This window comes from Botrytis fragariae (genome assembly GCF_013461495.1).
Source record: "Botrytis fragariae strain BVB16 chromosome Unknown tig00000050, whole genome shotgun sequence".
NCBI classification, from domain to species: domain Eukaryota; kingdom Fungi; phylum Ascomycota; class Leotiomycetes; order Helotiales; family Sclerotiniaceae; genus Botrytis; species Botrytis fragariae.
This window is the reverse complement of record NW_023500992.1, coordinates 2,100,615-2,128,607: the sequence shown is the minus strand read 5'-3', so window position 1 is coordinate 2,128,607 and position 27,993 is coordinate 2,100,615. Positions and strand designations below refer to the sequence as shown.

Genomic DNA, 27,993 nt, shown 5'->3' with positions numbered 1-27,993 from the left:
ATAACATATAGATGTACTATGACCATGACTCCGACTCAAACTCATACCCCTCTGCCAATAACCAGAAAGTTGACATGTAATGTGCACTGCACAACGCCTTGTATCGCCCTTCCATTTTCCCTCGCTGCACACCATAGAATCCATCCTACCACCCAGAAAATATCCCAAAAATATCCGGTCAAAACAGAAGGCTTTCGTATTGTACAACGATCTTACTCATCATTTCCTCCTTTCGCCCAGACGAAACATTAGCTTATGCCACTGACCTTCGTTCCATGTCACCCTCCAAACTGTCAGTTTCCTACCTCCAACTCCCTCTGCCTCTTGACAATATAGTACGTAATCAAGCTCTTTGGATCGCCACTCACTCTTCCACCAATTCCACTCCAGAATCTTGCCTCTCCAATTCTTGCATGCGTACTCACACAGAGTACCACAGCATCCAGTCTTACTCCGCTCTCTTTGCTCTCAAGACACTTTGCCGCCAATTCCAAGATGCTATCAATTTCCGCATCTTCCAACTCAACATCTGATTTGATATCCAAAGTCTGCTTGAGTATATGTAATCCCATACTAAATTTTCGGCATCCTTCCAATGTCATTTCTTCGTTGGCGAGGGAGTTGAGAATGGTCGTGATGGTCTCTTTGGGATTGGCAAGTGTAACAAGCTCGTCGGCGAGAAGTTCGAGGCCACTGACAATGTGGGCGCGTGCATCGTAGCAGGATCTAGTTACAAGAATAGAATGGAAGCCTTTCGCGATATGTGGTCTGAAATGCTCTCGGTAATTCTTGTACATGAGTTTAACTGTAGCTAGTATTTGTGCCTTGACATCCTGAACTTTTGCAGGCGAGAGATTTGTTAATGGTTCTTCAAGATATTCAAAAGTCCTAACAAGAGGGCGGGGAATCTGCCTTCTCCCCATACGGCTTTGTTATCTCTGATCATGGCTTGAAGTTTTCGGAAACCATGCACGTCTAGAGATTTGGCTCTGATCTTGGAGATACCGCTATCGAGTAATTTTGTGCTTTGTTTGAGTTTATCCGGGGACATTGGCGGGTTCTTAGCTCCTTCGCCATCAAATTCGCTAATGCCATTTCTTGACAGATTCATAGCATCTTCGTTGACAGGCACTTCTTCTAAAACGGATTGAGGAACTGTAGGTCCTGGGGTAGTGGTGTCATCTGTGCTTGAGAATGGGTCTTCATAAACCTTCATTGGCTGATTGACAGGAGCTTTGATATCTTCCACCTCAGAAGGGTCAAAGACCTGGGGGAGTTTCTCAGATTTGATCCGTTCTAACCCTGTGATGGTGGGAACAACCATTGTAAAATCTTCATCTGCTCTTGATGGACTAGATCCAGGTCCAGGTAATCCAGGTACCGATTTAGTTCTTGTCCTAACAGGACTACTAATGTGAGGGGAAGCAGCAAGTCTAGGAGAAGCAGTTACGACTCGCCCAGATGTACTTTTTGCTGCAGGACTTGTGTAAGTAGAATGGGTTGGATGATGAGATTGCGTGGGATGACTAGAATGGCTTGTATTGGGTCTCGGAATTGGAGCTCTTCTAGCCTGGGGAGAGCTGGTAGCAACGGGAGTTTTAGATCTTGGTGGTCTTGCGGATGTGGAGGATGAAGGGCTGGCATTTGCTTCGCTGGAGGCTTGATTAGTTCTTCTTACAGAATATGGCCCAGCAGTTGCAGGTCTAGCAGCAAGTTCTGGTCTCTTAGATTTACTTGGTCGCATGGGTGCAACAGAAAGACCGCCACGAGATCCAGTGGCCTCTAAATGAGGTCTTGTGGGAGCTACTTCTGAAGACGATTGTTTACCTGATGCGGTTGGCACGGTCCTTGTTGGAGAAAATGTTGACATCGCAGAACCAGGACGAGTAGGAATATTCTTGGTGGCCATTTGTGCCTTTTTCTGCGCTAACATAGTCTCCCTCAAAGAGGGTCTAGGAGGTCCAGTAGTGCTCTTGGAGAATCCAAGGCCGGGTCTTGCGGAGCTGACTGCCGCCGCCTTCTTCGGTGCATTGGGATTGTCTGGAGAATTCTCTAGTAGTCTCCTCTGAGTTGGTTCTAGATCTTCGATTATTCTAAAACTTGTTAGTGTCATTACGAAAGCGTAGAAATGCTTATACACTTACAACTCAGCCCTTGCTGGCCATATCTGAGCAAAAGTCCAATAGGTCGATCTCATATTCTCGCGAACACCAGGATTGGCATCGGCTAGACCTTTTTTAATACACTTTTCAATCAGTTCCAAGCCTCCGCTATGTTCAACGTGACTCTTGTGCTGCGCCTCCTTCTTGAGCAATGTTTTGAGCCAGCCTGTGGCATATGTTCTAGGCTGAACATTCTTGTCTTGGCATGCGAGCCAGATATGCTGCATGATCCGATGATTATAGGTAACGCCGCTGATAATAATATCAACTGTCAAATTTCCGTTCTGCGAACTAATTTTTTTAGTGCCACCACAGAGTTTGATAAGGTTTTGTAGAAGAATTTCGACCATAGGATCCAGTCCAGGCCCAGCAGTTCGAGCAATTTCTTGAACGGCACTACACCCTTCTTTTGAAAGACTAGTTCTCAATGAATTAACAGCTTTCAAGATACCATCCAGAAGGCTTTTGATACCAGCAAGGAAAGCATCATGATAGTCGCTTGGGGCGTTTCCAGCGTTCAATCTTCGTAACTTTGTACAACTTTGTTCTCTCTTGAACCAATTTGCTTCAGACTCCTTGTCTTGAAACCATTGATGCATTTCTTGAAAAGTTTCCTCCAATTCCCTTTGTGTATTCACATATGCAGGGTCTACTTGCTCAATTCTGACTTCTGGTGTTGCTGGTCTTGAGACATTCATCGCAGATGCACTGCTAGCTAAAGGATTTCGCATAGGGACTTCAGTTCTTTCCGGTTCCACAACTACTGGGGCTCCTCCTTGTATAAGTTGACTCGTGATAGCTGATACGATCGCTGGTCGAACATTGAAGTTCTTCAACTGCTTCTTGAGATCGGATTTGGCTCCATTAGGGGCGTTTCTGTGGCAATTAGAATTTGAAAGTAACATGGCCGATAGACAGAGACTTACTGGAATAAGGTGATGACAGTGTTTCTCGCAGTATCTCTTACCATGCCATCGGCATCTTCGAGTAGCTCCATTAGTGTAGTCACAAAACTTTTGAATGCCATTCCGTGCTCTTGGTGCATCTATTTGATACGATAGTTAGAAAGTGTAGACAACCCCGCGCCAAAATGCATCTGTTTACCTGTACAATCCAATTCATTGAATTTTCTTTCATCCTCGAGTTCTTTCCTATCAGTCCTGCGTTTTTCACAATCCTTTCCACATCCATCGGCGCATTTTTCCAGAACGTTGTAAGACATTGCGCAGCAAGCTGTCGATATTTCTCCCTCTGGTCGCCCATCTTATCATTTATCATTGGCAGAGTTCGGGCAGCTTCCTTGACAATATATTTCGGCTCCTGGCGTGACAATCTGGTGAGGAGATGATTGAGGGTAGAGAACCCAGCGTTGACTAGCGCGGCGTGCTGCGACGACATTGCTATGCGCAAGGCTTCGAATAGTGAAAGTATGCATGGTTCTGGAACGTTATGTTGCTTGATACTGGATTTGATGTTGTTGATCTGATTGACCTTCGAATCTATCAAAGCATCTGTTCGAAGTATGGCCAGCAAGTTTGCTACTTGATCTTCGGTGATCTTTTCACCCATGATTGAGGTGGGGTGAAGTTGAAGAAACCGTAAATATCAAATCAGGATATGTGCCTATCTGGAGATGAGATGTGCTGTCAGTGATTTGAGAATAAAGGAGGTTATGCACAGTATGGCATTCGGCTATTGAAGAGATGATAATGTAGCACAATATTCACATTAAGAAATTATGAAATTTGGAGACACTTACGATGATGTTGTACTTTAGTATGTAACTTTCCAAATTCCCTTTGGAGATAAATCTGTCGCGTCAAAACAAATTATGGTTGCCCGGGCAGGGGAAGCACGGACTAGTCTCAGAGCTTCCATTATTATAAATACGATCAGACCCCAGTAAGAGGAGATAAGCCGGTCAGATTGGTAAGAGACATGAACATTTCTATACCTCTCATTGGACATGTAAATACCATTGTTGACAACCTTGGAACCTATCATCTCAATATTGATTCCCATTCAAGAAATAAAGAAAGCCCTTTCGGTCATTCTCATTTGGCAATATATAAACAAACATCTACAGCCTGTCTCCCTACCGCATCTGAGGCCTCAACTTGAAAGAAGCTCATCCCTCTGCTACATCAACAAGGTCAAGCTAGGAGACTGGGCACGGCACTCATTACTCACTCCGTTACCGATATCACCCAGTATTCAACCTTCATTATTGCAATTCCGCATAAGAAGATCAATGCAACAGGATCCTTGCAAGGAGTGACCTTGTCCTAAACCTTATCCTTTGATCCTTTGAACCCTACATATCACCCGCATAATGCCCACTTCCCCCGCAACCAGCCCGGTTCCTCCACCTATATTCATGCCTCAATTCTCCAGCACCTCACCGGCTCCAACTCCCATACCGATGCCTCCTTCGAAAGCAAAGCCGTCTTCGAAGCTTAATAAAGATGATAGTTCCAATCCGTCCATCAAATTTCCTCTACCCAAGTTACGCCTCGAGTTACGGGATCTCAATCATGCAGGATCGCATACTTTCTTGACCGCCGTTATAGCGAACGAGGCTCTACAGACAGCAGTTCAAAGCGTTCTCACGCTACTATATGAGTCCCCTGATTGTCCTACCACAACTCCGACTCCAACTCGATCGGTGACCCTGATCCTCCGTTCCATGGAAGGTGTGGCATATACAACAGGTAGCGACTTTGACAATGATCACAAGGAGATACATTTATCTCTAGACTACATCCAGCACGAATCAATACAGCCGGATCGAAAGAAGCATGAGATCATGGGTGTGTTGACTCATGAAATGGTACATTGCTACCAATACAATGGATTCAATACTTGCCCTGGTGGCTTGGTTGAAGGAATTGCAGATTGGGTTCGATTGAACGCCAATTTGAGTCCACCTCATTGGAAAAGAGAGGCTACCGGGAAATGGGATGCAGGTTACCAACACACCGGCTATTTTCTTGAATATCTGGAACAGAGATTCGGCAAAGGCACTGTAAGGAGGGTGAACGAAAAATTGAGAGTTGAGCGATACGAAGAGAAACGATTTTGGACTGAACTTTGTGGAAGGCCGGTAGAACAGCTCTGGAAAGATTATTCGAAATATCTAGAAGCAGAGGAGAGGAAAGCTGAAGAAGAAGAGTGCGTGATTGTGGAAAAGGAAGATGCTATAACACCCAAACAGCCCAAGTCAGAAGGGGACAAAGTGGCGCTTGCCACAAAAACGGAGGAAACGAAAGATAGCCCCACAAACACTGAGAAGCCTGAGTGAATTTCAAAGAAGCGTTTTGAATCGATATATCATTCTACGAATCTCAAAAACAGTCTTTCTCCATCACTTCACCCGATACATATGGCATGTTTCACATCAGTGTTTATCTCAAGGTGTTTAAGATGGGCTTATACAATTTAGAGGGTAACTTTCAACCAAGATTCCGATTGTTCACAAGGTTCAATCATTGGCTAACTTGAACTGTTATGAAAGGGCAGGATACCATAGAATGATACAATTATATTATGATTATACATTATATATTTTTATTGTCTCCACCTATGTCCATATCGTTCATCACAATCTCTAATCCACTCCATCTTTCCTATTTGCTTCATCTCTACCGTGTATATGTCGTTTGCCTAGATGATTTTGAACTCAATGGCTGTGGGTAGGAGACAAGAACTAATAGTATGTCCCGAATCCAAATCTATGACCGAAGACATCCGCTAAATGGAATTTTTGTCCGAGGTCCAGTTTTGGAATCTCATAATCTCCGTTTTCCTTTCTCATGTCGCTGGCATACTTGTCGAACGATGTTTTTATGTCCAACTCGTTGTGGTACATGACATGTGCATTTTTTTTAGTTGCGATTAACTCTGCATCATCCATAGCCTGCTTGAGTCTTACTGCAAAGAAAAGCTTTTCATTTTCCTCGGCCAAATGATTCCATATTCTTACTCTGGCTTCCATATCTTCTTTGACGCCTGAAAATTGTTCAAAAATGGCTCATCACTAGCTGGAAGCAATGATGCTACTTCTTGCAATTTATCTCGGGCCGAGGATGGTACGTTACTTGATGTTGGGGATGCAGAGCCGGTAAGGGTTACGGAAGATCCAGAGGAAGAAAAGGGCGTGGCTCCATGAACTCTTTTATGATTGCTATCTGGTATTAGCGCAAATGTGTCACCTTTCCACGGCAATGGGAACATACGACGTATTAACTTTGAATTTGCGATTAGCATCGCTTAGTTCTTTATTCCGGATTAATAATTGATAATACTCTTTGTGAAAGTCGGCGTAAACCTCTGAAAGACTCTTCTGTGTCGATACTGCGGACGAGAAGGTTGAACCTGAAGGTCCGACCGATGGCACTGGGGTGTGTCTTGCAGCCATGCTTTCGAATTATGTTCGATACTGAGGATTCATGAGGTTTCTATTAGGGACATATGAGAATTTTAAGAGGCAGCCGAAGACATTTTTATATTAGGTGCAGGATTTCTGGGCTATTAGTACTTGTCGTTCCTAGGAAGTTAGGCAAAGATTCTAAATTGTACTTGTTGGATCTACTTCTAGATTATATTGACTAAGTTACAGTATACTTTTCTAAACGTCATTCAGGATAGATAATTCCTAGATTTGGGATTCTCGTGATTGACGTTTTCAAACCCGAAGATTGATATCTGCCAGGAATAGACTTATCATATGTCTTTTTCACGTAGCGTGTCGCTAACTCGTTAAGGGGAAAGTTAAAAGAAAGCAACTACCGATCGGACATAAGTACAAGTCGATAACCGGGCTCAGATGAGGCATGAAATCATGATTCATTCTTCCCCCCACACTTGGCCTTGCTTTGGGACTTTTAGTTTATCGATAGACTTTCCAAGATTATGCCAAAGTGGAGGTTATTATCTCTGGCCCATGAAAAATAGTCATTGTACTGTACCGTACATACGTAGTGCACCAACTCAATTGTACATATGCAATGCGAGATAGACGAATCTCCCCAGAACACGCAAACATCATGAAACCAAAAATGGTTAATGGTTGGCGTAAGCAAGGAATGCTTTGTTCCTCTTCCCTTCAATATTGAAAATGTCGATGATTTGAGAGAACTTTGAAACCTCCTAGACATGTATTACGCACTCTCCTTCGTCGTGAACCGGTCTAATTGGGAAATCCAATATTTCGTGAAAATGACAATACGACCATAAAAGACAGGGCTTCCAGCTTCCTCATGGGTATTACTTTGAGCGGTTATCAAGCGGCACGGTAGAATTCAAACTATTTACAGTAGTGTGGAGTTTACTCCCCCTCAAACTCTTAGACGCCTCTTTTGTCAAACCAACATCATTCATTCCGTGCTCCGTTTTAGTCTGCCTCTGCTCTAAAGGATTCTTTATATAGAACTACAAACGTCCCATCCATCTCTTGATATTGTACCTATTGTTTCTCTCTCTCTCTCTTTTTGACCCTAGGTTTTCATGTAATTCAATTTTCAAGTTTTTTGATTAACCAAAAATAAAATCCAAAAATGCCTTTCATGTTATCTCCAGGTAAGTAATTCATAAATGATTGTACGGCACGGCATATTGCCACAATTTAAGTCCGTGATATTCATTCATATACACACAAGTTACAGCACCCCAATTCTTATCCTGTGATAGGTGAAGATCACCCGATAACCCTGCAAGTAGTGGCGGTGTTTTTTGTATACGCAACCTCATAAGAGGCAACCATTTATCACTTCAATACCCAGAATTCCTATTACTTTCTCATCCTTCTCTTCTCCATGAGAGATTTCCTTCAATCTCTTCATCAATACCTTTCCCTTATCTCACAAAGCTTATTGAGGGAACATGCCTAATCATCCCGTTTTGGTTTCAGGTGCGGTAATCATAGCTGCTGTGGCTGTAGGCGTAAGTTTCCCCTCTTTTTACAGAATCCATGCAATGCACAACGAAGAAACTCAAGAACTAATAGATTTAATAGGCGGCGATAGCAGTTTACGAATCACCACAAGCCCGACAATTCGCTGAAGATGTTCGTCGTAGAATCGCAGTCGCATTACATTCCCTCGGCGATGAAATCAATCCGAACAGTCGACAACCTCGTTTCAACCGACCTGAGGATGCAGAGGGTTTTATGCAGAGTGCTTCGGAAGTGGGCGTAGATGCCGATGAGGATAGTAGGAGAAAACAGAGAGAGGAATTGATGTATTGGAATGCAGTACGCATGGAAAGAATGGAAAAGGAGCAGAGGATGGATGAGAAAAGACCAGCGGGAAACCCGAGTCGAAAGCCGAGTTTTGAGGATTTCTTACAAGAGGATCCCAACGCTGAGAAGGGCACTTTCGTTTACAATACTGGTACAGATTTAAATGGTCAAGCTGAAGAGGGTCTTACTCATCGACGAGGCGTCCGAGGTTTAAATCGATCGACAATCTACGCAAACCCATTTGCAGATGAGCACGGTATTGACAGCGAGGAACAACAAGCTATGGATAGAAGTTTAATGTCTCCTGGAGACGGCGAACAATACGAATCGGACTCTGAAGGATTATACAGTTGCCACGAAGGCCGAACTCGATCCCGCTCTCGACAAAGTACCTCCACTCTTTCGCCAGCGGAACCTATAGCCCACGAAGACGCCGAAACTCTTGTTGATCTTTCCGAACCATTCAACCCAGATCCACCAGTCTCTGTACCTACCCTTGAAAACTTGGAAACCGAGCCAACTTACACAGCAAGAGCACAAGACAATGAAAATCCATTTGCATCCATTCACGCCTGGGCCGATCATACCGATAACGCAACCGGCTTTTATTCTCCTCTGCCTGTTACACCTCACGAACGTCCTTCAACTCCAACAGCCACCCAGAGCGCTCAAGTTACTCCCCCATCACCCACCATCTCTGATCCCGATTATTCCTCTCTCGAATCCCTTGATGGAGATGGAATGATTACCCCTACAGATTCCGCATCATTAGCTGGTTCAGGCGAAGAAATCTGGCACCCAAGAAGCGGCGCTACCAGTGATGCCGATGTCATGAGTGTGGATGACGGTATTGTCACACCAGATAGTTGGTCGGAAATCGGAAGCTTAGCAAGCGAAGATGAAGTACACCATTAATCATTCGTAGCAACTCATACATTACCCCCACGTATTGAGAAGTTACAACGTCTACCCAATTACATGCATGCGGTCTATAGCAAGCGTAGGAGTTGCATTCGGCGTCGGATACATACTAGATGTGATATCATACAGAAAGTCCATGGGAACCATCACAATTAGCTAGCTGCAGGAACAGTAAATTTGGAGGTAACACAGTTTGGGAATACAAGCATGGCGTCGGGATCAAGGGGAAATGGGAAAGGGGTAGGCTGGCGTACTGTTGGGCATATCTAACTGTCTCTAAATTGATCGATTGACATATAAATTTATTCTGAGTTTTACTGTTCCTTTATTTTGATGGGGTAGGGTGTTTATAATGAATATTTTCACCCTGTTTCCTATTAGTGTGGTATTTATATTTGTGTGATGTTTGTGTGAGATGATAGTATGTGATATAATGGTGTGCATTGCAATAGATGGTGTACGTATGAGTATGAACCTTTCCATCTCCGTTGTAATATTGATATTCACAAAGACTTAAAAGAAACACTCGAAAGGATTTTATTATCTACTAGTAGTTTTGGTTTGAACTATTACAAAAAATTATGATCCAACTCCTGATATCCTATGCCGTTTATAATTAGAATTACAATCTTTACAAAATGAGCAGCGTATGTATAAACGCACACAAAACATACAAGAAACATAAATACAAACACTCAACTTTCCAACCCCAACCCTAAACCTCAAGCCGGCACCCCCTCATAAACCGCACCCTCTCTCACCCTCCTCCTCCTCTTTCCCACACCCTTCCTCCCCAAAACCCCCTTCCCACAATTCACACACAGCACAAGAAAAAAAATGATCAGCACAATAATCGTCGCCACCAACGGCACAATCACGGCTCTCTCTCTCGTATTATCGTCGGCCTCTTCATTGCTATACGGACACGTGGCATTCGGACCACCTGACGTCCAGCAATTTTTCGTATCGAGAGAATTAAAATCGAGCCAGATTTTTGGATTGTCGGTGTCGAGGTCGCGGGCGGGAGAGAGATTGATGGTTGTTTGGGAGAGGTATGCGTTTTCGAGGGCGGTGCGGGGCGCGGAAAAGAGGTAGGGGGAGGGACAGGCTTGGGCGGCGTAGGAGTAGGAGATGGGGTAGGTGGTGAGGGTCCAGTTGTAGGGTTGTGAGGGAGCGCGACAGGCGGCGTAGAGTTTGGTGGAGCAGTCGGTTACGTGCCAGTGGGTGGTGGACGGGTGGAGAGTGGCGCAGCGGAAGAGAGGGTCGTCGCTGTCACTGTTGCTGTCGTTGGAGGAGCGAGGTTCGTAGGGGGCCCAGGACCAGATGGTGGAGTAGGTATAGTTTTGGTAGGGGAGGTTGTTGGTGTCAGCGGTGGTGTTGAGGAGGGTTGTGTTTAGGGTTGGAGATATGCCACACTTTGTGAGAGAGGATGTTAGGTTGAGGAGGGAAGTCAAATTGGAATTCGACTTTGTGGGATAGTCGAATCCGGGTATGTTTGCCGCTGTTGCCCAGGATGAGTTTACTTGAGAAACGTCTTCGGTGGCATTAACAAGGAAGCAACCAGTTTCCACCACGCCATCAGCACTGACTAATGTGTCATTGTCGCGGCGATTGCTAAGATAGCCTGGAGGGAAGATAGTCCCTGCATCTCCACTGAAATTATAATTCTCCATTTGAGGATCCACAGAGCCAAACTGTAAAAGCATTCGTTTGCCTTGAGAGAACTCGATGTAAGACTCTGATGGCCAACCATCCTCAGTGGATATGATGCCAAATTCTTGCGTGACGGTAGTATAATAATCTAAGGCAGGTCGATATCTTTCAGTAACCTGATACCAAGATGTATTTAAATTTTCTCGATTGGACCTTAGATCATTTGGCGTATATATGAATGCTGATAAATTTGCCGCGAAGAGGAACCCTAAAGATTCTAACGGAGCTGGAAGGTCGGGTGGCTGAGGGGCAGGGTCATCAATGCTAGAACCTGTCTTTACCGCGTGGATATTGAGAGTCAGTGTCAACATATATGCATCAATCGTATTTTGTGTTTCTTGTATGTAATCCAAAAGAATACTTGTTAGCATATGCAAGCTGATAGTGTTAGTACAAGTGTAACTTCCAACATTATACAATGATTTGTTCGAAGTGTTTGGGATCGCAGAGGCTACAGGTAGTGTTGATTCGAGAGAGCTTGCTATCACGTTCACTGAAGACAAACTATGAGAAGTAGGTCTTGAAATAAATGTACCATCTACACCTGTCATACTTGGTGAAGTAATGATGGAACTCGTGGCTGCATTTTGCCTAGGAATCAAATCTGTAGTTTGCTGGGCTAAAGTCAAACTGGCTATGGTGGATGAAAGCGTCGATGTTGAAGTTGGTGTAGAGGCAACATCCGAGCTCGAAACTGGTACGGCAGCAGGACAAAAAGTCCATAATTGCCTTGCTTCATCCCAATATAAATCCACTTCCAGTCTCCGGAATCCATTCGCTAATAAATTGGAAATGCACGTAGCCGCATTATTATCCTCATATTTGAGAAATGAGAAACATGCGGCCGTCAAAGAAACACCAGGAGCCGTAGCATAATTGATTGGTATATTCAATCCCAAATCTCTTTGTGACTAAGAAACAATTAGCAAGAGTGCCCCTATTGATGAGACCAAAAGAGCATTACACACCAGAAATGCTATATCGTAAGGAGACTCTGGTAAAGCAGCATTATCCGGTTTATAACTTTCACTCATTTTACCAAGTGAGTATCAATGTCTGTCTTCTACTCAATAATTGCGAATTTTGCCCCTCTGTTTTCTTTTCCATCCGAAGCATCCGAATAACTGAATGCTGTCATAGCTTGTGAACGGTCACCACAAGGTATTTTATGAAGGTAAGAAAAGAATGAGAGAAGGAGAGTATTATGGTCAACTAATAAAGAAATGATCAATCATCCTTATCATAGAATCCAGATAATGAAATAGGTTTAGATAATGGTTATAGAACCTAAAAGTGTGAAGTTCTTTTTTCATTTTGTCATTTTAGCTCTTTTCATATAAGTTAGCCGATTCGATGATGAAGGAGGTTTGAGAGATGAGCTCGATTCGGTGATCATGTGATCATGTAGCCGGGATGCCTGAGGACGCTAATGCCGCTGATGCTCACATTCCTTGTCGAAGCTCGGAAATCATGTAATCCTTGGACAAGCCGTGCGCTGAAGCTCCGTGCACCGTTCATGCCAGCATGCCTCACGAGTTGCAGCTTACCTCATCTGCCTGTTAGCGTCCGCCACATCGTGTGGCTGTATAACCCGATTTATAGCCACACTAAATAAAGATTTGGACAGATAACTTTAATAAATCTTTATTCACTGATTCACGCATTCACTCACTCATTCACCCACTTCAACCACATTTTGCCGTAGAAATTTCCCTTACATCCACCACATATTGTATTCGACTTTACAAATTCCAATATGGATTCTCCAAAAGCAGATCCCCAACAAGGACCACCACCAGGACTGGGTCAAATTCAATTCAGATTACCAGATGGTTCACAACCAAGTCCGGAACAAATACAGATGATGCAACAGCAAATCGCCCAACAAGCACAACAACAAGGATTATCGATACCTGAATTCATAGCAAAGATGAATGCGCAAAATCAAGCCCGATTACAAGCCCAACAAGGCCAGCAGCCATCTCCAGAACAAATTCAGGCCATGCAGAAGCAGCTAGCTCAAGATGCTGAAAAGGCTGGAATGTCTGTACCTGAATTTGTAGCAAAGATTAAAGCGCAACAAGCTCAACAACAAGCTCTACAACAAGGCCAACAGCCATCTCCGGAACAAATTCAGGCCATGCAGAAGCAGCTAGCTCAAGACGCCGAAAAGGCTGGAATGTCTGTACCTGAATTTGTAGCAAAGATTAAAGCGCAACAAGCTCAGCAACAAGCTCTACAACAAGGCCCACCACCATCTCCAGAACAAGTCCAGGCGATGAAAGAGAAATTGGCTCAAGATGCAGCAAAAGCTGGTATGACTGTACCCGAATTTGTGGAAAAAATAAAGGCGGATGCAATGGCCCAACAGCAGAAACAAAGAGAAGCTGCAATGGCCCAACAGCAGCAACAGCAACCTCAACCAATTCAACCAGGCCCTCCAAATCCAGCAGCCATTGCTCTCGCAAACTTCTTGATGAGTCAGGACTTAAAAGCGAGAACATGTATTTTGAATGGTCAGAGAAAGAACATGTTCAAAGGTAAGCATTTTCACTACCATATTACAACTATTTTCTAACATGCAATTACAGTGAAACGTGCTCTCCGAGCTATTCAATCACCAGCTTATGAAAAAGCTCGCAAGAAGAACCCACTTCTCCCGAAATTACTGATCGCGCCTCACTCGAAAACTGCTTCAAACTTCTCCCACTTTCGCTCCTTGCACTTCGTATTTCTAAAGTCGACCCTCATGAAGGTCATGATCATGCACCTGGTGCTCATAATACAAAGCGGGTGAAAGGGCTTTGGACTGTCAAAATCGAACAACAGCAAGAATGCAAGGAAGAGCTCCATTTCGTATGGCTTTATGAAGGTGCACAAATCAAACAGAAATTGTACGCTGCTGGAGCATTAGCGATTGTATTTGCAATTGTCATGTTCCCACTTTGGCCAATGAAGATGAGATTGGGTGTTTGGTATCTAAGTATGGGTATGCTTGGATTATTAGGATTGTTCTTTGCGATGGCAATTTTCAGATTAATTCTGTTTGGTATTACAATGTTTGCGGTACCTCCTGGATTATGGTTATACCCAAATCTGTTTGAGGACGTTGGATTCTTCGACAGTTTCAGACCCGTCTGGGGATGGCAAGAGGTATGTTCTCCTTCTCATGAAATATCTTGTTATGGAGCAGGAAAAGCTAACATGATCAATAGGAGAAGAAGAAAGGCAAGAAGAAGTCCAAGTCAAGTGCCTCCGCTAGTGCAAACGCTATTGGAGCAGCAATGACAGGTCAACCAGCTCCAGCATCAGCAACCACAACAGGATCAACAGCACAAATTTCTACCGGAGAAACTACACAACGAAATTTAACACCAAGAGTTGAGGAGGTGTTTGATGAAGAGTAATTACGCGGTAAATGACTTTACTACGTGATATGATACCTGGAAGGTGATTTTATGGAAGGGCTGATAAATCGATCTATGGATGATCGGAGTATCACTGGTGTACAATACTTTATGTGGATATTGGGAAGGAAATAATGTTCTTTTTCTTGGTCCTAGGTCTTTGGTTCTACTTGCTTCTATTTATCTATTTTTGGCTGTGAAATTGTGACACTTAAATCTACATTTCGACAAGTGGTTATCGACAATCGTAATTCAATTCTGACATAAGATACCATGTGCAGCAGCCCTTACATACAAGATACAGTGTCTCGGCTATTTGAAGAATTTCTCAGAGGATACTTAAAATTCGGTCTCTGGTTCTCTCATTCTAATGTAGTATTATTGTAATTATAATGTTTCTTAGATGTGTAATATATTATTTTGAATAGTGAATGTACCATTCCTAGGTAATTTCAATGATTAATATTCTATCAAAACACAAATGTCCAATCTCCAACTCCATCCAATATGCAAAAACCTCGACTCTCAAACCTCAAAGACTATCCGAGTGATCATCCAAATGCTCAAACTGTTTTCCATAATCCTCCGGAAGCCTGAGATCTTTCGGCAATGCATACTGTCCTCGACAAGTCCCCATTGTCCTACAATCTAAATCGCACTTCCCGTAGAGTCGACAATAACACTTTTGTGCACTCGGACACGCCTGTCTATTGAGTCTCTCCAAATCTACCATTCCCTCCTCACCACCTTCCTGTTCCAAAAATAACACGTGCCACAAATAACTCAATATCCTACCCGCTACCTTGTCATCTTTCGGTGCCCCATTAGGATTCAACAGCCACTGTCTCAGCGCTACATATTCCTCTCTCTCATGCTTCCAAATGCTTTTCCTCGAAACGACAAACTGTGCACAACATTGACTCCTCACAACATCCGTTCTACTCAACTGTTTCCCCTCTCCGAATAACACTCTCAACGCCTTCGGCATCGCCGCATCAGAAACCGCTCTCTTATCCCACGGCTGCAGCGATGCTTGCATACTCGTCTCCAGACTTCCTTGAGCTACTGCTTTATCTCCACACGTACTGAGACTCCAATCACATTTGAGATTATGATACCCGTTTTCCGCCAACGCACTTTCAAGATTAAGGTGCGATAACAAATCCAGATTGTCGTATGTGGGGTGATCATTATGCCACTGAAAGCGATTTCCGTGGACGAAGACCGCGCCCGCCGCAGGAATATTTGCGTAATTGTCAATGAGGAATGTGAGATAGGGCATTGCTTCATGCGCGCGATTAGCGGGTACCTGAAGGATTTTCTGAGAAAATTTCAGGAGAGGAGAGGAATCGACGTTGTAGATGCAGATGTGATATTTGTGGCTGAGCGTATCGAGCCAGCTGGGGTCGCCGTCGGCTTCGACGCGGGAGACGATGAGAGCGGGTTTGGTCGTTGTGGAGAGTCCCGGACAGATGCCGTGGGGAGGGGGGAGGGGGGTTTTCCGGGATAACCCATCGTGCGTGTACCGGATGCGGGTCCAGGGGAAAGAGGTGTTACTGGATGAGCGGTTGAGGTAGATGATGAGGAAGAGGGCGCTGCTGAAAAGCGTGAGATGCACGAGGGCTTTGCGGGTTGTTCGTCTCATGTTTGGGGAATTCGCCGATGCTAGGGGGTGAAATGTGGAGATGGGGTTGAGAGATGGGATAAGATGTTCATTTATCTATTCATCTATACGAATAACCCAGGCAAAATATCTCTCACAATCGAATTCCTAAAAATTGGTAAAGATATCCCTGTCTGTCTCTATGAACATATTAACTCTTAAGGGAATTCCGGCACTCTGGTCAGAACGCTCACCCATCCATCGATCGTCTCCACTCCGCTTCACTCAGGAGCTAAAAAAATCGTTTCATGCTTTTATTTTAGTCTTAGACCAAAAAAAAAGCGACAAGTGGATTCTGGAAACCCGCAATGGCGAATAAAAAGCTCGAATACATGTACAGTTTAGATAGGCTGACTCGAACTGAGTACCTCGGTTTCTGGGTTATTCATGACTTGGCATGTGTGTATACATTATGAAGACGAGCAAAGGAGTAAATAATATAAGCGACATCTATCTATGAAGTATGATTTATGATCAATCACCATGGTTTGCATTTATCATTTTTCTTTAATTTTTCGTAATATAAGAATACAGCAATATCTTTAACATTGTGTAAATAGAATACCTATCAATACTAGGTAGAATATATATTAGTACGATAATACCATATATCCATGTATATTTCCATGATTCGACAGTCCATAATACATCAAACAATCAAGAAAATAGATTCAGAAATTTCCTCCATTCGAATCACAATAAAAGTCCACTCAACACTTTGCTATTCAAATCTCTGGAGTAACATTTATTCTATCTTGCTCCTATAACATCCATATTCATGGTATCTCTGATCACATATACATATGTCCGGTCAACAAGATGCTTCTGTATGCTTCATTTCATATGACTTAAGTCGGATATCTTCTCTCATGATAAAGGCATCTGTTATGTGCATTTCCTGCCCGCTTAGGTATCTTTTGCTCCATCTCTCCATCTCTCGCTCTCGAGTTGTTATTACAAAAATGCCAAATTCGTACAAGAAAAATTCATGTTCTTCAGTATACAATCATTCAATCCTAGATTTATTGAATATGCTTCTTGATCCGCCTACCCCTTTCTCATTTCCAGCTAAATCGTCTGATCCATCAATCTACTGCCAATCGTCATCACCCGCAACATCATAATCGATGTTTTCTTGCATGTCCCTCTCACCACCATGTCCACTCATACCCATTGAATTAGAATCTTGAGCCATGGCATCACCTTCCATTCCACCTTCCATCTTGGAATCTGATTCTGTATTACTACCTCCGGTTGAGTTCTGGGTGTTTGGCAATGTAACTGGTGGTAGAGGCGTTTGAATCCATGATAGTTCAACCTTCCCTACCGATGGAATTTCGCCGTTCTGAAGACCATACATAAATTTCTCAGCTGTGTGACGATCTTTGAAGGTAATCTGACAACCACTAGGTGTATTTGTGAGTTCGGTATATTCACCAATGCCCTATGAGTTTATTAGTACACGTAGTTTCAACGGAAATTCTGAGGAGAAAAAAAGGAAATCATACCAAAAGATGCTCTCTTAAGCTCTCGTCCGTCTGGGGATTTGTAAAGTCGGCACCACTAACGGCAATCTTCTTCGTTCGATTGTCAAGATTATAGCGAGCTGGTGCACCACCACCAAAAGCAGCACCGCCACGCCCTCTGAAGCCACCTCGAAAACCGCGTGGAGCAAAAGTACCTCTACCTCTATAGCCACCACGTCCGCGACCTCGCCCACCCCATGTATCATCTGAAAGAGGGCTATCCAGACTTGGTAACCCTAAAGATTGAGCTTCCGCCTCTAGAGCTGCAAGTTGTTTCTTCAAGGCTTCTGTTTGAGACGAAGGTGCGGGCGCAGGAGAACCACCTTCTGCGTTGATGCCTGGAGATACAGATTTACCAGACTTGGCCGCAAGCCTTTCCATCAGCTTTCTCTTTTCCTCGGCTTGATTTTTCAGAAGCTCTTCTTGACGTCTTTCCAGCTCCTTACGAGTGGCTTCCATTTCCTGCTTCTTCTTCATTTTTTCCTCGTGAGCTTTCTGTACTTCTTGCTGCTTTTTCGCAAATTCTTCGAGATCAATCTGAGGTTCATCCGACTCTCTTGCAGGGACTGGGCCTGATGTGCCGTTATGATTTGTGCCATTAAATGATCCGTTAGCAGGAGGCTTTGGAAGCGCTTCATTATTTGTGAACCAATAGACCTTTACAAATCTGTTGTCAAAGATAACCTTGGGTGAGCTGTATGCTGCATTTGCCCCGTTCCAGTCATCAAATGTGATCAGAGCCAACCGTTTGTATGGTTTCATGTCTACCTCCTTTATGTTACCGAATTGAGTGAAAAATTCTCGAACGGTTTCCTCTGAGAACTTGTCTTCTGGAATTTGCTCTACTACGATTGTAGTGTTGTTCTTGTTATGGTTTGCTCGATCTGATGAGAACTCTGATCGTCTCGCACCTCTGTTAGAATGCATTTGCGATCCACCTCTGCCCATAGACTGCCCTCTGCCACGTCCCATACCACCACGGTTGTTTTCAAAGCCGCTGTGTGGTACCGATCGTTGGCTGCTATCATTCTGGCTCTGATTTCCGGTCATAAGCGACGCATTGCTTGGATCGTACTCGTCCGTAGGTTTGCCGGCACCTCCAGGAACATATATCGAATCTTGACCATGCTCGAACATACAAGTATTTCCTCGCGCGCAAAATCCCTTTTGGTCGTAATCTCGACATCTTTGTTTCCTCTGGCCCGTTGGACCTTGATGCCCTCTATTTTGATTAGCTCCGCTAGGAGGAAATCCTGGCATACCCTGTGGAAGAGGCATACCCATCGCACCCATAGCTTGCTGCATAGCGAGAAGAGCTGCCATTGGATTGTTTGGATCGAGAGGAGGTAAGCCTGTTGGAGAACCTGGCATGTTAGGCATGTTAGGCATGAATTGCGCATTAGGCATTTGCATATGTTGTGGACGACCTTGAAACCCTCCTCTGCCATTATTGAAATTGTCAAAAGCTCCACGTCCTGCCGCGCCGCCTCTTCGAGGTTGTTTAAACGCGCGCGAATTCTGGTCTCCGCCCCCGTATACATTTGAGAATCTCCATCGCCTCGTCCATCAAATGCGCGCTTTCGGGAACCGTTTTGATGGCCCATCGAAGTTCCCATATTTGGGTTGTTGAAAGCTGGAGCTGATGGTCCAGTAGGTGGCGCGAATTGTTGCGAATCGCGACGAGGAGGCCCACCACTCAAATAAGTCTTATATTGGAGGGCATCGAAGACATCTCGGACGAAAATTGATGTATCCTCTTTCAAGAAATCGGGAATTTCAGCCATACAAAGCTGTCGAACTGTGTTGACATCTCCATCATGTCGCAATAAAGCAAGAACATAATCGGCAAGAACATCTGCATCTGCATCTGATCTATAAAGAAAATTAATATCATATCTATAGGATGACGGAAATTGAAGCTGAACATACGTATTTTCAAGTCTCTTTATGATCCATTTCTTCAATTCTCCTGCATCTTCTTCTGGAAACAACATCTTGGAATTTAGATTCTTTGTGTTGCAGTATGCTGTTGAAAGATGTATTCCTAATTCTTCGTATCAATTTGTTTTAGGAAAGTTATTGATTTGCAATCATAAATTCATGACTGTCTGCACAAACGGTTTGACTTTGGGAATAAATTATTGAGAGCCTCGGGGAAGTTAAACTTTTGGGAAACTGGAAGCTCTATTATGGTCCGAGCTTGTTGATGTGGTCCGAGTGCCTAGTCGCCTCTGTACAAGCAAATATCAAGGAATTATCGAGTAAAATCGATATTAATCATACACAACTGTTGTTCTAGACAATTTTCAAATCGATGTATCTTTTCTGCATTTGAATATACAATACCCTTCGCTCTAGCGCAAACTTTTTCGAAACAAGGGATGAATACTACAACAATTGACAGTTGTTGGTTGACAATTGATTGATGCCAGAAGAGAAGCCCCTCAAATCAGTCTATTGAATATAATGGTACGGGAAAATATGAAGTATCTGCTCTTATACAAATCTATGTTCTTTCTATATTCTATATCTATATCTAATCATCTAGTAGTATATCCCACAGCTTTTGCTTCCATTATTCATTTATGACCTAACCCCTCTCATCAAATATCCTTCTGTTTGTTCCAGAAGGCGTCCAAGGTTCAAGAGCTTCCTCAGATGAAGTCTCATGAAGTCCTTTCACTTTAATCATAGGTACCTTCCCAGGACTTTGGTTGTCTGATTCTCTCACATCAACCATAGTATCTTCACTGATACTCCTAAGGCCATTCTTTGTAGTGATTGATCTATTCAAATCATTCTTTGGAGCACCCATTGGTCTCCATTTTATCCATCCCAATAACTTTTGTTTGTAGTTTTTGCTACTATGTTCAATTCCTCGTGCAAACCCTTCCTATTTGGGCCCCTTTTCTTGATCATCAACATCTACTTTCATTGTAGCATTTCTTTTTCGCCAATACCAAATTCCTCCGCAGGAAATTGTTACCACAGTTATAGCTAGGATCACGAAAGCTATCTCTCTCAGCATTGCTTTTCTCCTCTCCCGTTCAATGCCATTATGAGACTTAGGATCGGGAGCTGTGGGCACCGGTGTCAGAACACTGTTGGGATTGGCAGTGTCGCTGACCATGCTCGCTGGACTTGGTGGTGCTGGTCCCGTTGTCCAATTGGAGGGTTGAGGCCCAAGAACAAAATCCATTGTTCCACCATTGGCAAAGACATCGTTCCAAGTAAGCCATGATTGATTCCATGGTTTTCCATTAACCTTGAGAGATTGGACATAGAAGGAGGACTCGGATCCATCAACAGTAGTCATGGCAAGTGTTTTTCCGCCACCAAGTTGAATAGTTGTGTTGGCGAACCATGGACTGCCAATTAAGAAGGTGGTTTGCCCTACCATAGGGTATAACCCAAGCATATTCCAGATTAGCCATGATTCCATTGCGCCAGCATCACTATTCCCTGGTAACCCACCAGGTGTAGGTGAGTAATATGACTTTGCAATGTATCGAGATTGCATCACACTCAAATCTTGCCTTCCCACGTAGTTATACAAGTAAGGTGTGGTGAACGATGGCTCATTCCCTGGGTTGAAAATCGTATTGTTAAATGCTGATGAGCGCCCAGAGGTGTTGATCCCAGCTTTAAACATGGTGTCAAGACGATTGACGAAGGTTGATGGTCCACCTGATAATGCGATCAGTGTGTTCATGTCATGATGCATATTGAAGGAATATTCCCAAGGTAGTGCTTCATAGTAAGCATCTCCCCAATAACAACCACCACACGAGAGTGGGTCCTGTTTGATGAATCCTAATGCACTTCTAGGAACGAGAAACCCATTAAATCCTAGAGAAGTAGCATTCGGGTTCCAGTGATTTACCCAATTACGAGATCTCTTCAAATACTTCGTTGCGTCATCTTTTACTCCTAACCCAGTCGCTACTTGATAAAGGGAAAAGTCGTTAAAAGAATACTCGACAGCTCGAGACACAGATCGGCCATATTTTGGTGTGATATACCCATACTGTAACCAATCGGGAAGTGCTCCACGACCTTCTTTAGTCGAAGACGAATTATCTCGAGGATCGTTATTATTATCGGGGGTAATCTCAGCATTTTTGACCATAGCTTCGTATCCAGTGGTCCAATTCACTGCCCCTCTCACCCCCTTTACATAGGCATCAGCTAGCACATTATCAGAGTTAGACCCCCCTTGTATTGCACCATTGAAATTTGAGGATCTCGCATCTGGCATATAACCTTCAAATCGGAAAATGTCAATTAGTGATCGGATATACTCCTCATATGCTACTGGCTGAAGTATATGAAGCAACGAAAAAGTACACCGAAATAGATCCCACGTCGTAAAGGTATCATCATAGTATGGCTCTGATGAAGCCCAGAGTGGGTTTTCCCCGGTCCGATTGGATGGTAATAAGTGCATGAAATACAGGGAGCTATATAACAACTGCAAATTCGTTTTATTGGTCTCGGTAGTCGTGACTTTGGATAAAACCTCGGTATTCCAGACACTTTTCGCATCGTTGGTCAAGGTGGAGAGCGTTTTACCAGGAGGTATTTGTGAATTGACGTTTCCACAAGCCTGGGCTGATGATATAAAAGATATCCCTACTCTGGAGACTACCGTTGTAGTGTTGAAACTGAATATGGCTCCTAGTCGAGTTTTGGAAGAAGCAGATTTCTCTGTACCATAACTTGCGACTGCGCTTCCATTGAGGCTCGTTCCTATAAATGTCTTTGACGTCGCTGGACTTTCGAAATAGCCACAAAAGTATATTCTCCAGTCAGGTGCCATATTCCATCCATTGTTATAATCACCAAATCCTTCATAGTGTCCATCCTCTAGCACAGTGATATTCCCGCCAAGGTAATTCTGAGAAAGGCCTTGTTTTCGATAGGATGGTAATACATGAGACACATCAACAACTACGTTTGGGGTACCTTCTCCCTCTGGGAATGTATACTGATAAAATCCCGCACGACTTGTTGCCGACAATTCGACAGTGATGTTGCTTCCCAGCGAAGCTTTATAGTATCCTACCGATGTGATATCGGGAGAGGCTCGAGTATCATTCAGGTTGATCAGTGGGTTGGTTATGTTCCCAAGTATTGGCATCTGTGAGACGACGCCATATTTCGGTGATCCTCCAGTTCCACTCTCGTGCATCATGGAAAATCCGGTAAAGTTGCCACTCAATGCAGCTCCAGAATAACTATCACTTCCCGTAAACATATCAGGCCCAAGCTTGACCATACCAAAAGGTAAAGAAACTCCAGGGAAGGTATTGCCTCCACTGGCCTCGCCATTCTAGAAAGCACATTAGGTAAAGTCTGGTATTGGGTATCGCATAAACTTACTGATGTGAGAACATATTGTGAATAATCTACAGTAGACTGAGCTACCACTCCGGTTATGAGCCCAAGCAGGGCAGTGTAAAGATGCATTAGAACGGCGTCAAAAAAAATCGGAATACGTTAGAAGTTGGTTTCAGTCTCATGATTATGGAGATCTGAACAGTTCAAAAAATAGACGAGCAATCATATATGATCATGCATATTAGCAGTGGTGAATTCAAAGATGCACACACATTATCTGCTTCCCTTAGGGAGTGGTGCTAAGAGCAAAGAGCGTCTGTTGTGTAGGAGCAAGTATTTACATGAATGACTGGAGAATCTTATGATAGAGCTGTGAATCATAAAGAAATATGAAAGCAATGAGGGGGATCATAAAAATGATAGACTGATGAACATAAAAACTGTCTTTTGCTGAAACACTCAAGTCAAACCAAGTGCTAAGAAAAGTAAGGAATGATCGAGGTGTAGAGTACGGCAAGAACGAAACATGGCACTTGTGACTTCCTTTAAAAATGATCAGGAACTCCGTGCTGTACTTCACGATACCAGTTACTTGAGTTCTAGACATTAGATCGATCCACTTGGATCTCCCTGGGTCTGCGCTGGTCCTGTGCATCTGCGCCATAATGAGGGGTCAGCACGAGTAAACGTTGCAAGCGTACGGAACCAATAGAACGCGATAAACCCAAACGTTTCCTCACACATGGCCCCCAAATTCATCGACTATAAGGATCTTTTTGAGAATATAATTAGCCAAACAAAGTCTCCAATTCACACATTGTAAGGGACTTGTTTGAATTTGCTGCTACAAAAGGGGTCCAGAGCCAAATTAAGCTTCTCGTGCAGTAGCCTTATATCAGCCCCCCTAAGCCCTAGCCACATCGGAAAATTTGAGTACCAATAGGATTCTGTACTTCATCATCGTGTTTCCATTTTTATCACTTTTGTACCTGTCGATCGAATCAAAGTAGATGGCAGTTGGTTATTTAACAGTTGGTTTCCATGTCACCGAATCTATCAAGATCTCCCTCTTTCTTCAATCATGGGATCGCGCCTCCAACATTTGATCTCGAGAATACCCCATCCCTTTCCATCTAAATCCAATTGTTGGTGGCTCATATGGTGAATATATACGAGAGATCACACCACCCATAGTCAGATATTCGCTCTGTTCTGCTGCGTAATTACGATACAACTGTTTGAAAATCATTCTCGGCGTGATCTATCTGATTTGATCGGAAAATATCCAACAACAGCTGGACAAGGCACAAGATGACTATGAAATCACTACCGAACATTGCAAAGAGTCTCTCGAGTCTCTTTTCAACAACAATTGAAACGCTGTTGGTCAAGATTGCCGACAGATACTGAGGCTTCTAGAATCGAGTCTTTCGAAGAATGGAAACTTACGAATACTAAGCTTTAAGCTGATGTATTCAAGCTTCCGGCGACCACTATACCGAATCCTGAGGGCAGTGGATATTAGGCATTACTATAGTAAGCATGCACAGTCAGGATTCATGGCGTTCTGGAAGACAACTCCTACATGAGCATGGGCTTTCGAACACGTCGCATCCATTATTGAGTTTTTCTTAGTGTGCAGTATGGTGGCATATACGGACAGCATGGGAGTGAGATTTATAATCGAAGTGCTTACTATGTTATGTACTTCTAAGCTCGGCGGAGCCGGTATTCACATTTGGCTGCTCTTCTTAATGGATCCTTGTGGTATCCATCCTCAGAAACAGATTGTCGGTCGGTGAATGAGAGATAGAGAGTCCTGAATTTCGAAATCATCCCAAACTATAGACAATTCCTTCATAGCTTACCTCACCCTCCACCAGTAATGAATTGTCTTCGTCTTCACACATACATACATACATACATAAACACACACACACATCCACCACCGGCTGAGAGACTTTTACTGACCTAATTCATGCTTTTCCAAGAGTTTCTTGACCAACAGTCAGAGCTTAGTCACCACGTGCGTCAGATACAAATCCCCCGCGTTGCTACCGTGCCTCTACAAAGATGGGAAAGATAGCGAAAGATCTAATGGTAATATTCTGTCTCATTCTGAGTTGAACAAATGGGATCAATATACAATTATATACATCCATGATACACGATACACGATACACGATACGAGATACACGATGTATGACACACAATCGCTCCCGTGTATTGCTCAGAAACACTATTGTACGGCATACAACTCACATCTCAAAATCCTTCTCATTCCTTCAAATCTTACATTTCCTTTTCGATGGCAATGATGATATCAAGCGTTGGTAGTGTGCCATTGTAAATACATAGCCAGGCACAGTTAGTATATGCCCGATGATCATCAACATTATATTTCAATAATGAGCCACCCTCAAACTTTGCGTCACTTAGCTTTCAACGTGATAAGAAACTAAAAATACATATCACATCGTGTGGAAATCTCATCACATCTAGGTCACTCTCCCGGATCGTCCTAGATGTCAAAACGCACGGATTTCTTCATCACAGGAATGCTCATTGAACGACCACCACCGACCAGATCTTGCATTTAAACCTAGAAACATACCTAGGCACTAGGCAGGTACATGTATTTTCGTAGATCCCTCTTAATAGCTTCAAATAATTTCTTGCATTAGTACAAACTTTGGTCCGTCCTGCAAGGTACAGAAAGAAGTATTAACTTGAACTGTTTTCACAGCCATCCAATTTTGAATCCTTTCATTCCTTTCAAGTACACCAAAAGTCCATCAGACTCCATCAATGTCCATCAAAGTATACCCAAATGTGAGCAAATGTCAAGAGACCATTCCTGTCGGGGCAAATCCTCTTAATCAACTGGGTAAATTTGCCGCCCAATGGTCAATCTAGCGGTCTATCTCCCCTTCCAACCCCGCCCACCCCATCTCATCACAACCTATCACCATGCACCAACGGAAACAATTGTGCGTAACTGCAAGCAAGTGTGAGCATGCATCTGCACGCCATGGGGTAATCATGGGTAATCATGGGCAATGTGGGAGAATCATGGGTCATCTACAACCATCTCAAGCCTTACAATGCAATATTTACCCGCTGCGAAGAAACTCAAATTTGGTGTGCCTTTTGCTTTCAATTTCGAATAGGCTTTTTCCGGCGTCTCGATCTTTGACTGTCTGGTACGACGTTCCCATTTATGCCTAGATAACCAATCATTAAGATAGAGTTATCACATTCTTCAATTCTCATCTATACTTTTGCAATGATGCTCTCTTAGCTTTACACTCAGTTGTTTCCTGTTATTTTTTCCCTTTGGAAATATTCTCACTCTCGTTTTCTATTGTCTATTGTCTTTTGTCCTTTTTTCCTTTTACATTTAATTCAAATTGTGTTCGGTATGAAGTCGTGGTCATGCAATCTTTGAGCAGGTTTCTCACTGAAGCGCAAATGGCATGGTTAACTTCTTCTATCAATTGCTGTGCGGCGGGGGAAGATGTGGAGAGCTGTGGTAAGCAAGCAAATTACGATGCGAAAGCCTGACAGTATGAATTCTAACGACACATCAAGAACCAGAGAAATCAATGCGAATAATAAATGGACAACCTCAATTAATATCTCCCCCATTATCACAACCTCCAGAAAGGCCACCAACAGCACCGGCTTTTGAAAGACCAGAAACTAGAGGAAAGGAATGGGCGAGAACTCGATCGAGGACGTCAAGTCGTGGAAGCAGCTTCACTTTGAAAAGAAATTTATCATCTCGTGCTTCAAATCGAATGGTGATTAGTGCGCCATATAACTTCCAACATCATACGGAAACGAGTTATGTGAGAGAGCCCGAACGAGTCGTGCTTCGAAAAGAACCAAAATTGCGACCGTTGGAATTGAGTATATACTTACCAGGAAATCGATTATCACCCTTGCCTGAATTTGGACCTCACTTCAATGAAGACACGAAGAATCGTCCCTTGGTTCATATGAGAAGCGAGTCGGCGTTGGAATTTAGGGTACCTAGAAAGCCAGTTCTATCGACAGTTATGGAGAGGAGATCAATGAACACTGAGGAGTTGCTGAATGCTTTGGCAAATGATTTACCTCACGAACGTCCTATGCGATTGAGAGCAAATACGGAACCACTTGCATACGAGAGAGTCAAGTCTGCACTACTAGAGAATATGGAATTGGACAAAAAGTTAAAGGAGCTTGATGACGCTATCGAGAGACGAAGTATTTATCTAGCCAGTCGACCAGTAAGTCGTGCCAGCCGAGCGGAGAGCCGACAAGAAAGACGTGAGAGTATATACTCGGAGTTCACAGGTAGGTCTCTGATTGCATCATTATATTCTAACCCGACAATTCTAACAAACTCAAAGAACCCATGCCACCCGTCACCGAGCTTCCACTCCACCATGTTGATCATCGCCCTCAAACTGCCCCCTCTCGTCCTCGCCGCATGAAATCATTAGACTCTTCTCTTCACGCACCCAAGCTCCTTAAAGAACGTCCATTACCTCCCCCTCTTCCATTAGTCCTCCAAACACCTCAAATTACAAATCGAAGAAAATCTCTATCGCGGGTCTCCTCCTGGTTATTTCCATCCGGTTCCGAACAACAACACTCTCGTCACATGTCCCTCGATTCCGTTACCAACACTCCCAGACCCGTAACCTCTAGAGATGGCTTTTATCAATGCATCGCAGTCAAAGAAACCCATAATCCACACAGTGTTAGTAGTGTGAGTAGTATCGAGAGTGAAATTGATGGTAATGAAGATTATGAAGCGACGAGTTGGAGTGATAGTCCAAGTCTAGGATATGGAGCTAGATATCCACGGGGGTTGGGGTATGAAGTGAGAATTAGTGCGGATAGTAAGAGGTTGCAGGTAGCACCCCCAAGTAGAGATGGAGCGAGAACATTTGGTGGGAGTGAGAAGGGTGAGGAGGCTAGATGGAGTATGGCGTATGGACATGGAAGGGACAGTGTTGGAGTTGCAATTTGA

The 27,993-nt window shown here is 43.5% G+C and overlaps 10 protein-coding genes across 10 annotated transcripts; 4 read left to right on the top strand and 6 right to left on the bottom strand.

Annotated features, from left to right (window-relative positions):
• Positions 1-293: 293 nt before the first annotated feature.
• Positions 294-3,731, bottom strand: Bfra_004655ia (putative heat repeat containing protein; the record flags this gene model as incomplete). Its single annotated transcript, XM_037335054.1, has 5 exons — positions 294-833; positions 926-2,093; positions 2,145-3,038; positions 3,089-3,207; positions 3,267-3,731. 5 exons carry the CDS (start codon positions 3,729-3,731, stop codon positions 294-296), a joined length of 3,186 nt encoding a protein of 1,061 aa, XP_037193588.1.
• A 763-nt stretch (positions 3,732-4,494) lies between these two features.
• Bfra_004654 (putative pbsp domain-containing protein) lies at positions 4,495-5,463 on the top strand (the record flags this gene model as incomplete). The annotated part of the gene is made up of 1 exon (XM_037335053.1): positions 4,495-5,463. The coding sequence occupies one exon, from the start codon at positions 4,495-4,497 to the stop codon at positions 5,461-5,463; it is 969 nt and encodes a 322-aa protein (XP_037193587.1).
• A 405-nt stretch (positions 5,464-5,868) lies between these two features.
• Positions 5,869-6,579, bottom strand: Bfra_004653 (uncharacterized protein; the record flags this gene model as incomplete). Its single annotated transcript, XM_037335052.1, has 3 exons — positions 5,869-6,088; positions 6,145-6,345; positions 6,398-6,579. 3 exons carry the CDS (start codon positions 6,577-6,579, stop codon positions 5,869-5,871), a joined length of 603 nt encoding a protein of 200 aa, XP_037193586.1.
• A 1,458-nt stretch (positions 6,580-8,037) lies between these two features.
• On the top strand, positions 8,038-9,315 carry Bfra_004652 (uncharacterized protein; the record flags this gene model as incomplete). The annotated part of the gene is made up of 2 exons (XM_037335051.1): positions 8,038-8,102; positions 8,176-9,315. The coding sequence occupies exons 1-2, from the start codon at positions 8,043-8,045 to the stop codon at positions 9,313-9,315; spliced, it is 1,200 nt and encodes a 399-aa protein (XP_037193585.1). The 5' UTR covers positions 8,038-8,042.
• A 728-nt stretch (positions 9,316-10,043) lies between these two features.
• Bfra_004651 (putative lectin c-type domain protein) lies at positions 10,044-12,068 on the bottom strand (the record flags this gene model as incomplete). The annotated part of the gene is made up of 2 exons (XM_037335050.1): positions 10,044-11,945; positions 12,003-12,068. The coding sequence occupies 2 exons, from the start codon at positions 12,066-12,068 to the stop codon at positions 10,044-10,046; spliced, it is 1,968 nt and encodes a 655-aa protein (XP_037193584.1).
• A 722-nt stretch (positions 12,069-12,790) lies between these two features.
• Bfra_004650 (putative translocation protein sec62 protein) lies at positions 12,791-14,441 on the top strand (the record flags this gene model as incomplete). Its single annotated transcript, XM_037335049.1, is given in 4 exon segments — positions 12,791-13,574; positions 13,626-13,807; positions 13,825-14,187; positions 14,250-14,441. The coding sequence occupies 4 exon segments, from the start codon at positions 12,791-12,793 to the stop codon at positions 14,439-14,441; spliced, it is 1,521 nt and encodes a 506-aa protein (XP_037193583.1).
• A 532-nt stretch (positions 14,442-14,973) lies between these two features.
• Bfra_004649 (uncharacterized protein) lies at positions 14,974-16,086 on the bottom strand (the record flags this gene model as incomplete). Its single annotated transcript, XM_037335048.1, has 1 exon — positions 14,974-16,086. One exon carries the CDS (start codon positions 16,084-16,086, stop codon positions 14,974-14,976), a length of 1,113 nt encoding a protein of 370 aa, XP_037193582.1.
• A 1,108-nt stretch (positions 16,087-17,194) lies between these two features.
• Positions 17,195-19,624, bottom strand: Bfra_004648 (putative ccch zinc finger and rrm domain-containing protein; the record flags this gene model as incomplete). Its single annotated transcript, XM_037335047.1, has 4 exons — positions 17,195-17,548; positions 17,613-19,119; positions 19,170-19,502; positions 19,560-19,624. The coding sequence occupies 4 exons, from the start codon at positions 19,622-19,624 to the stop codon at positions 17,195-17,197; spliced, it is 2,259 nt and encodes a 752-aa protein (XP_037193581.1).
• A 596-nt stretch (positions 19,625-20,220) lies between these two features.
• Positions 20,221-23,099, bottom strand: Bfra_004647 (putative glycosyl hydrolase protein; the record flags this gene model as incomplete). The annotated part of the gene is made up of 3 exons (XM_037335046.1): positions 20,221-20,523; positions 20,560-22,962; positions 23,013-23,099. The coding sequence occupies 3 exons, from the start codon at positions 23,097-23,099 to the stop codon at positions 20,221-20,223; spliced, it is 2,793 nt and encodes a 930-aa protein (XP_037193580.1).
• Positions 23,100-26,074: 2,975 nt separating this feature from the next.
• On the top strand, positions 26,075-27,993 carry Bfra_004646 (uncharacterized protein; the record flags this gene model as incomplete). The annotated part of the gene is made up of 4 exons (XM_037335045.1): positions 26,075-26,111; positions 26,215-26,502; positions 26,562-27,311; positions 27,368-27,993. The coding sequence occupies 4 exons, from the start codon at positions 26,075-26,077 to the stop codon at positions 27,991-27,993; spliced, it is 1,701 nt and encodes a 566-aa protein (XP_037193579.1).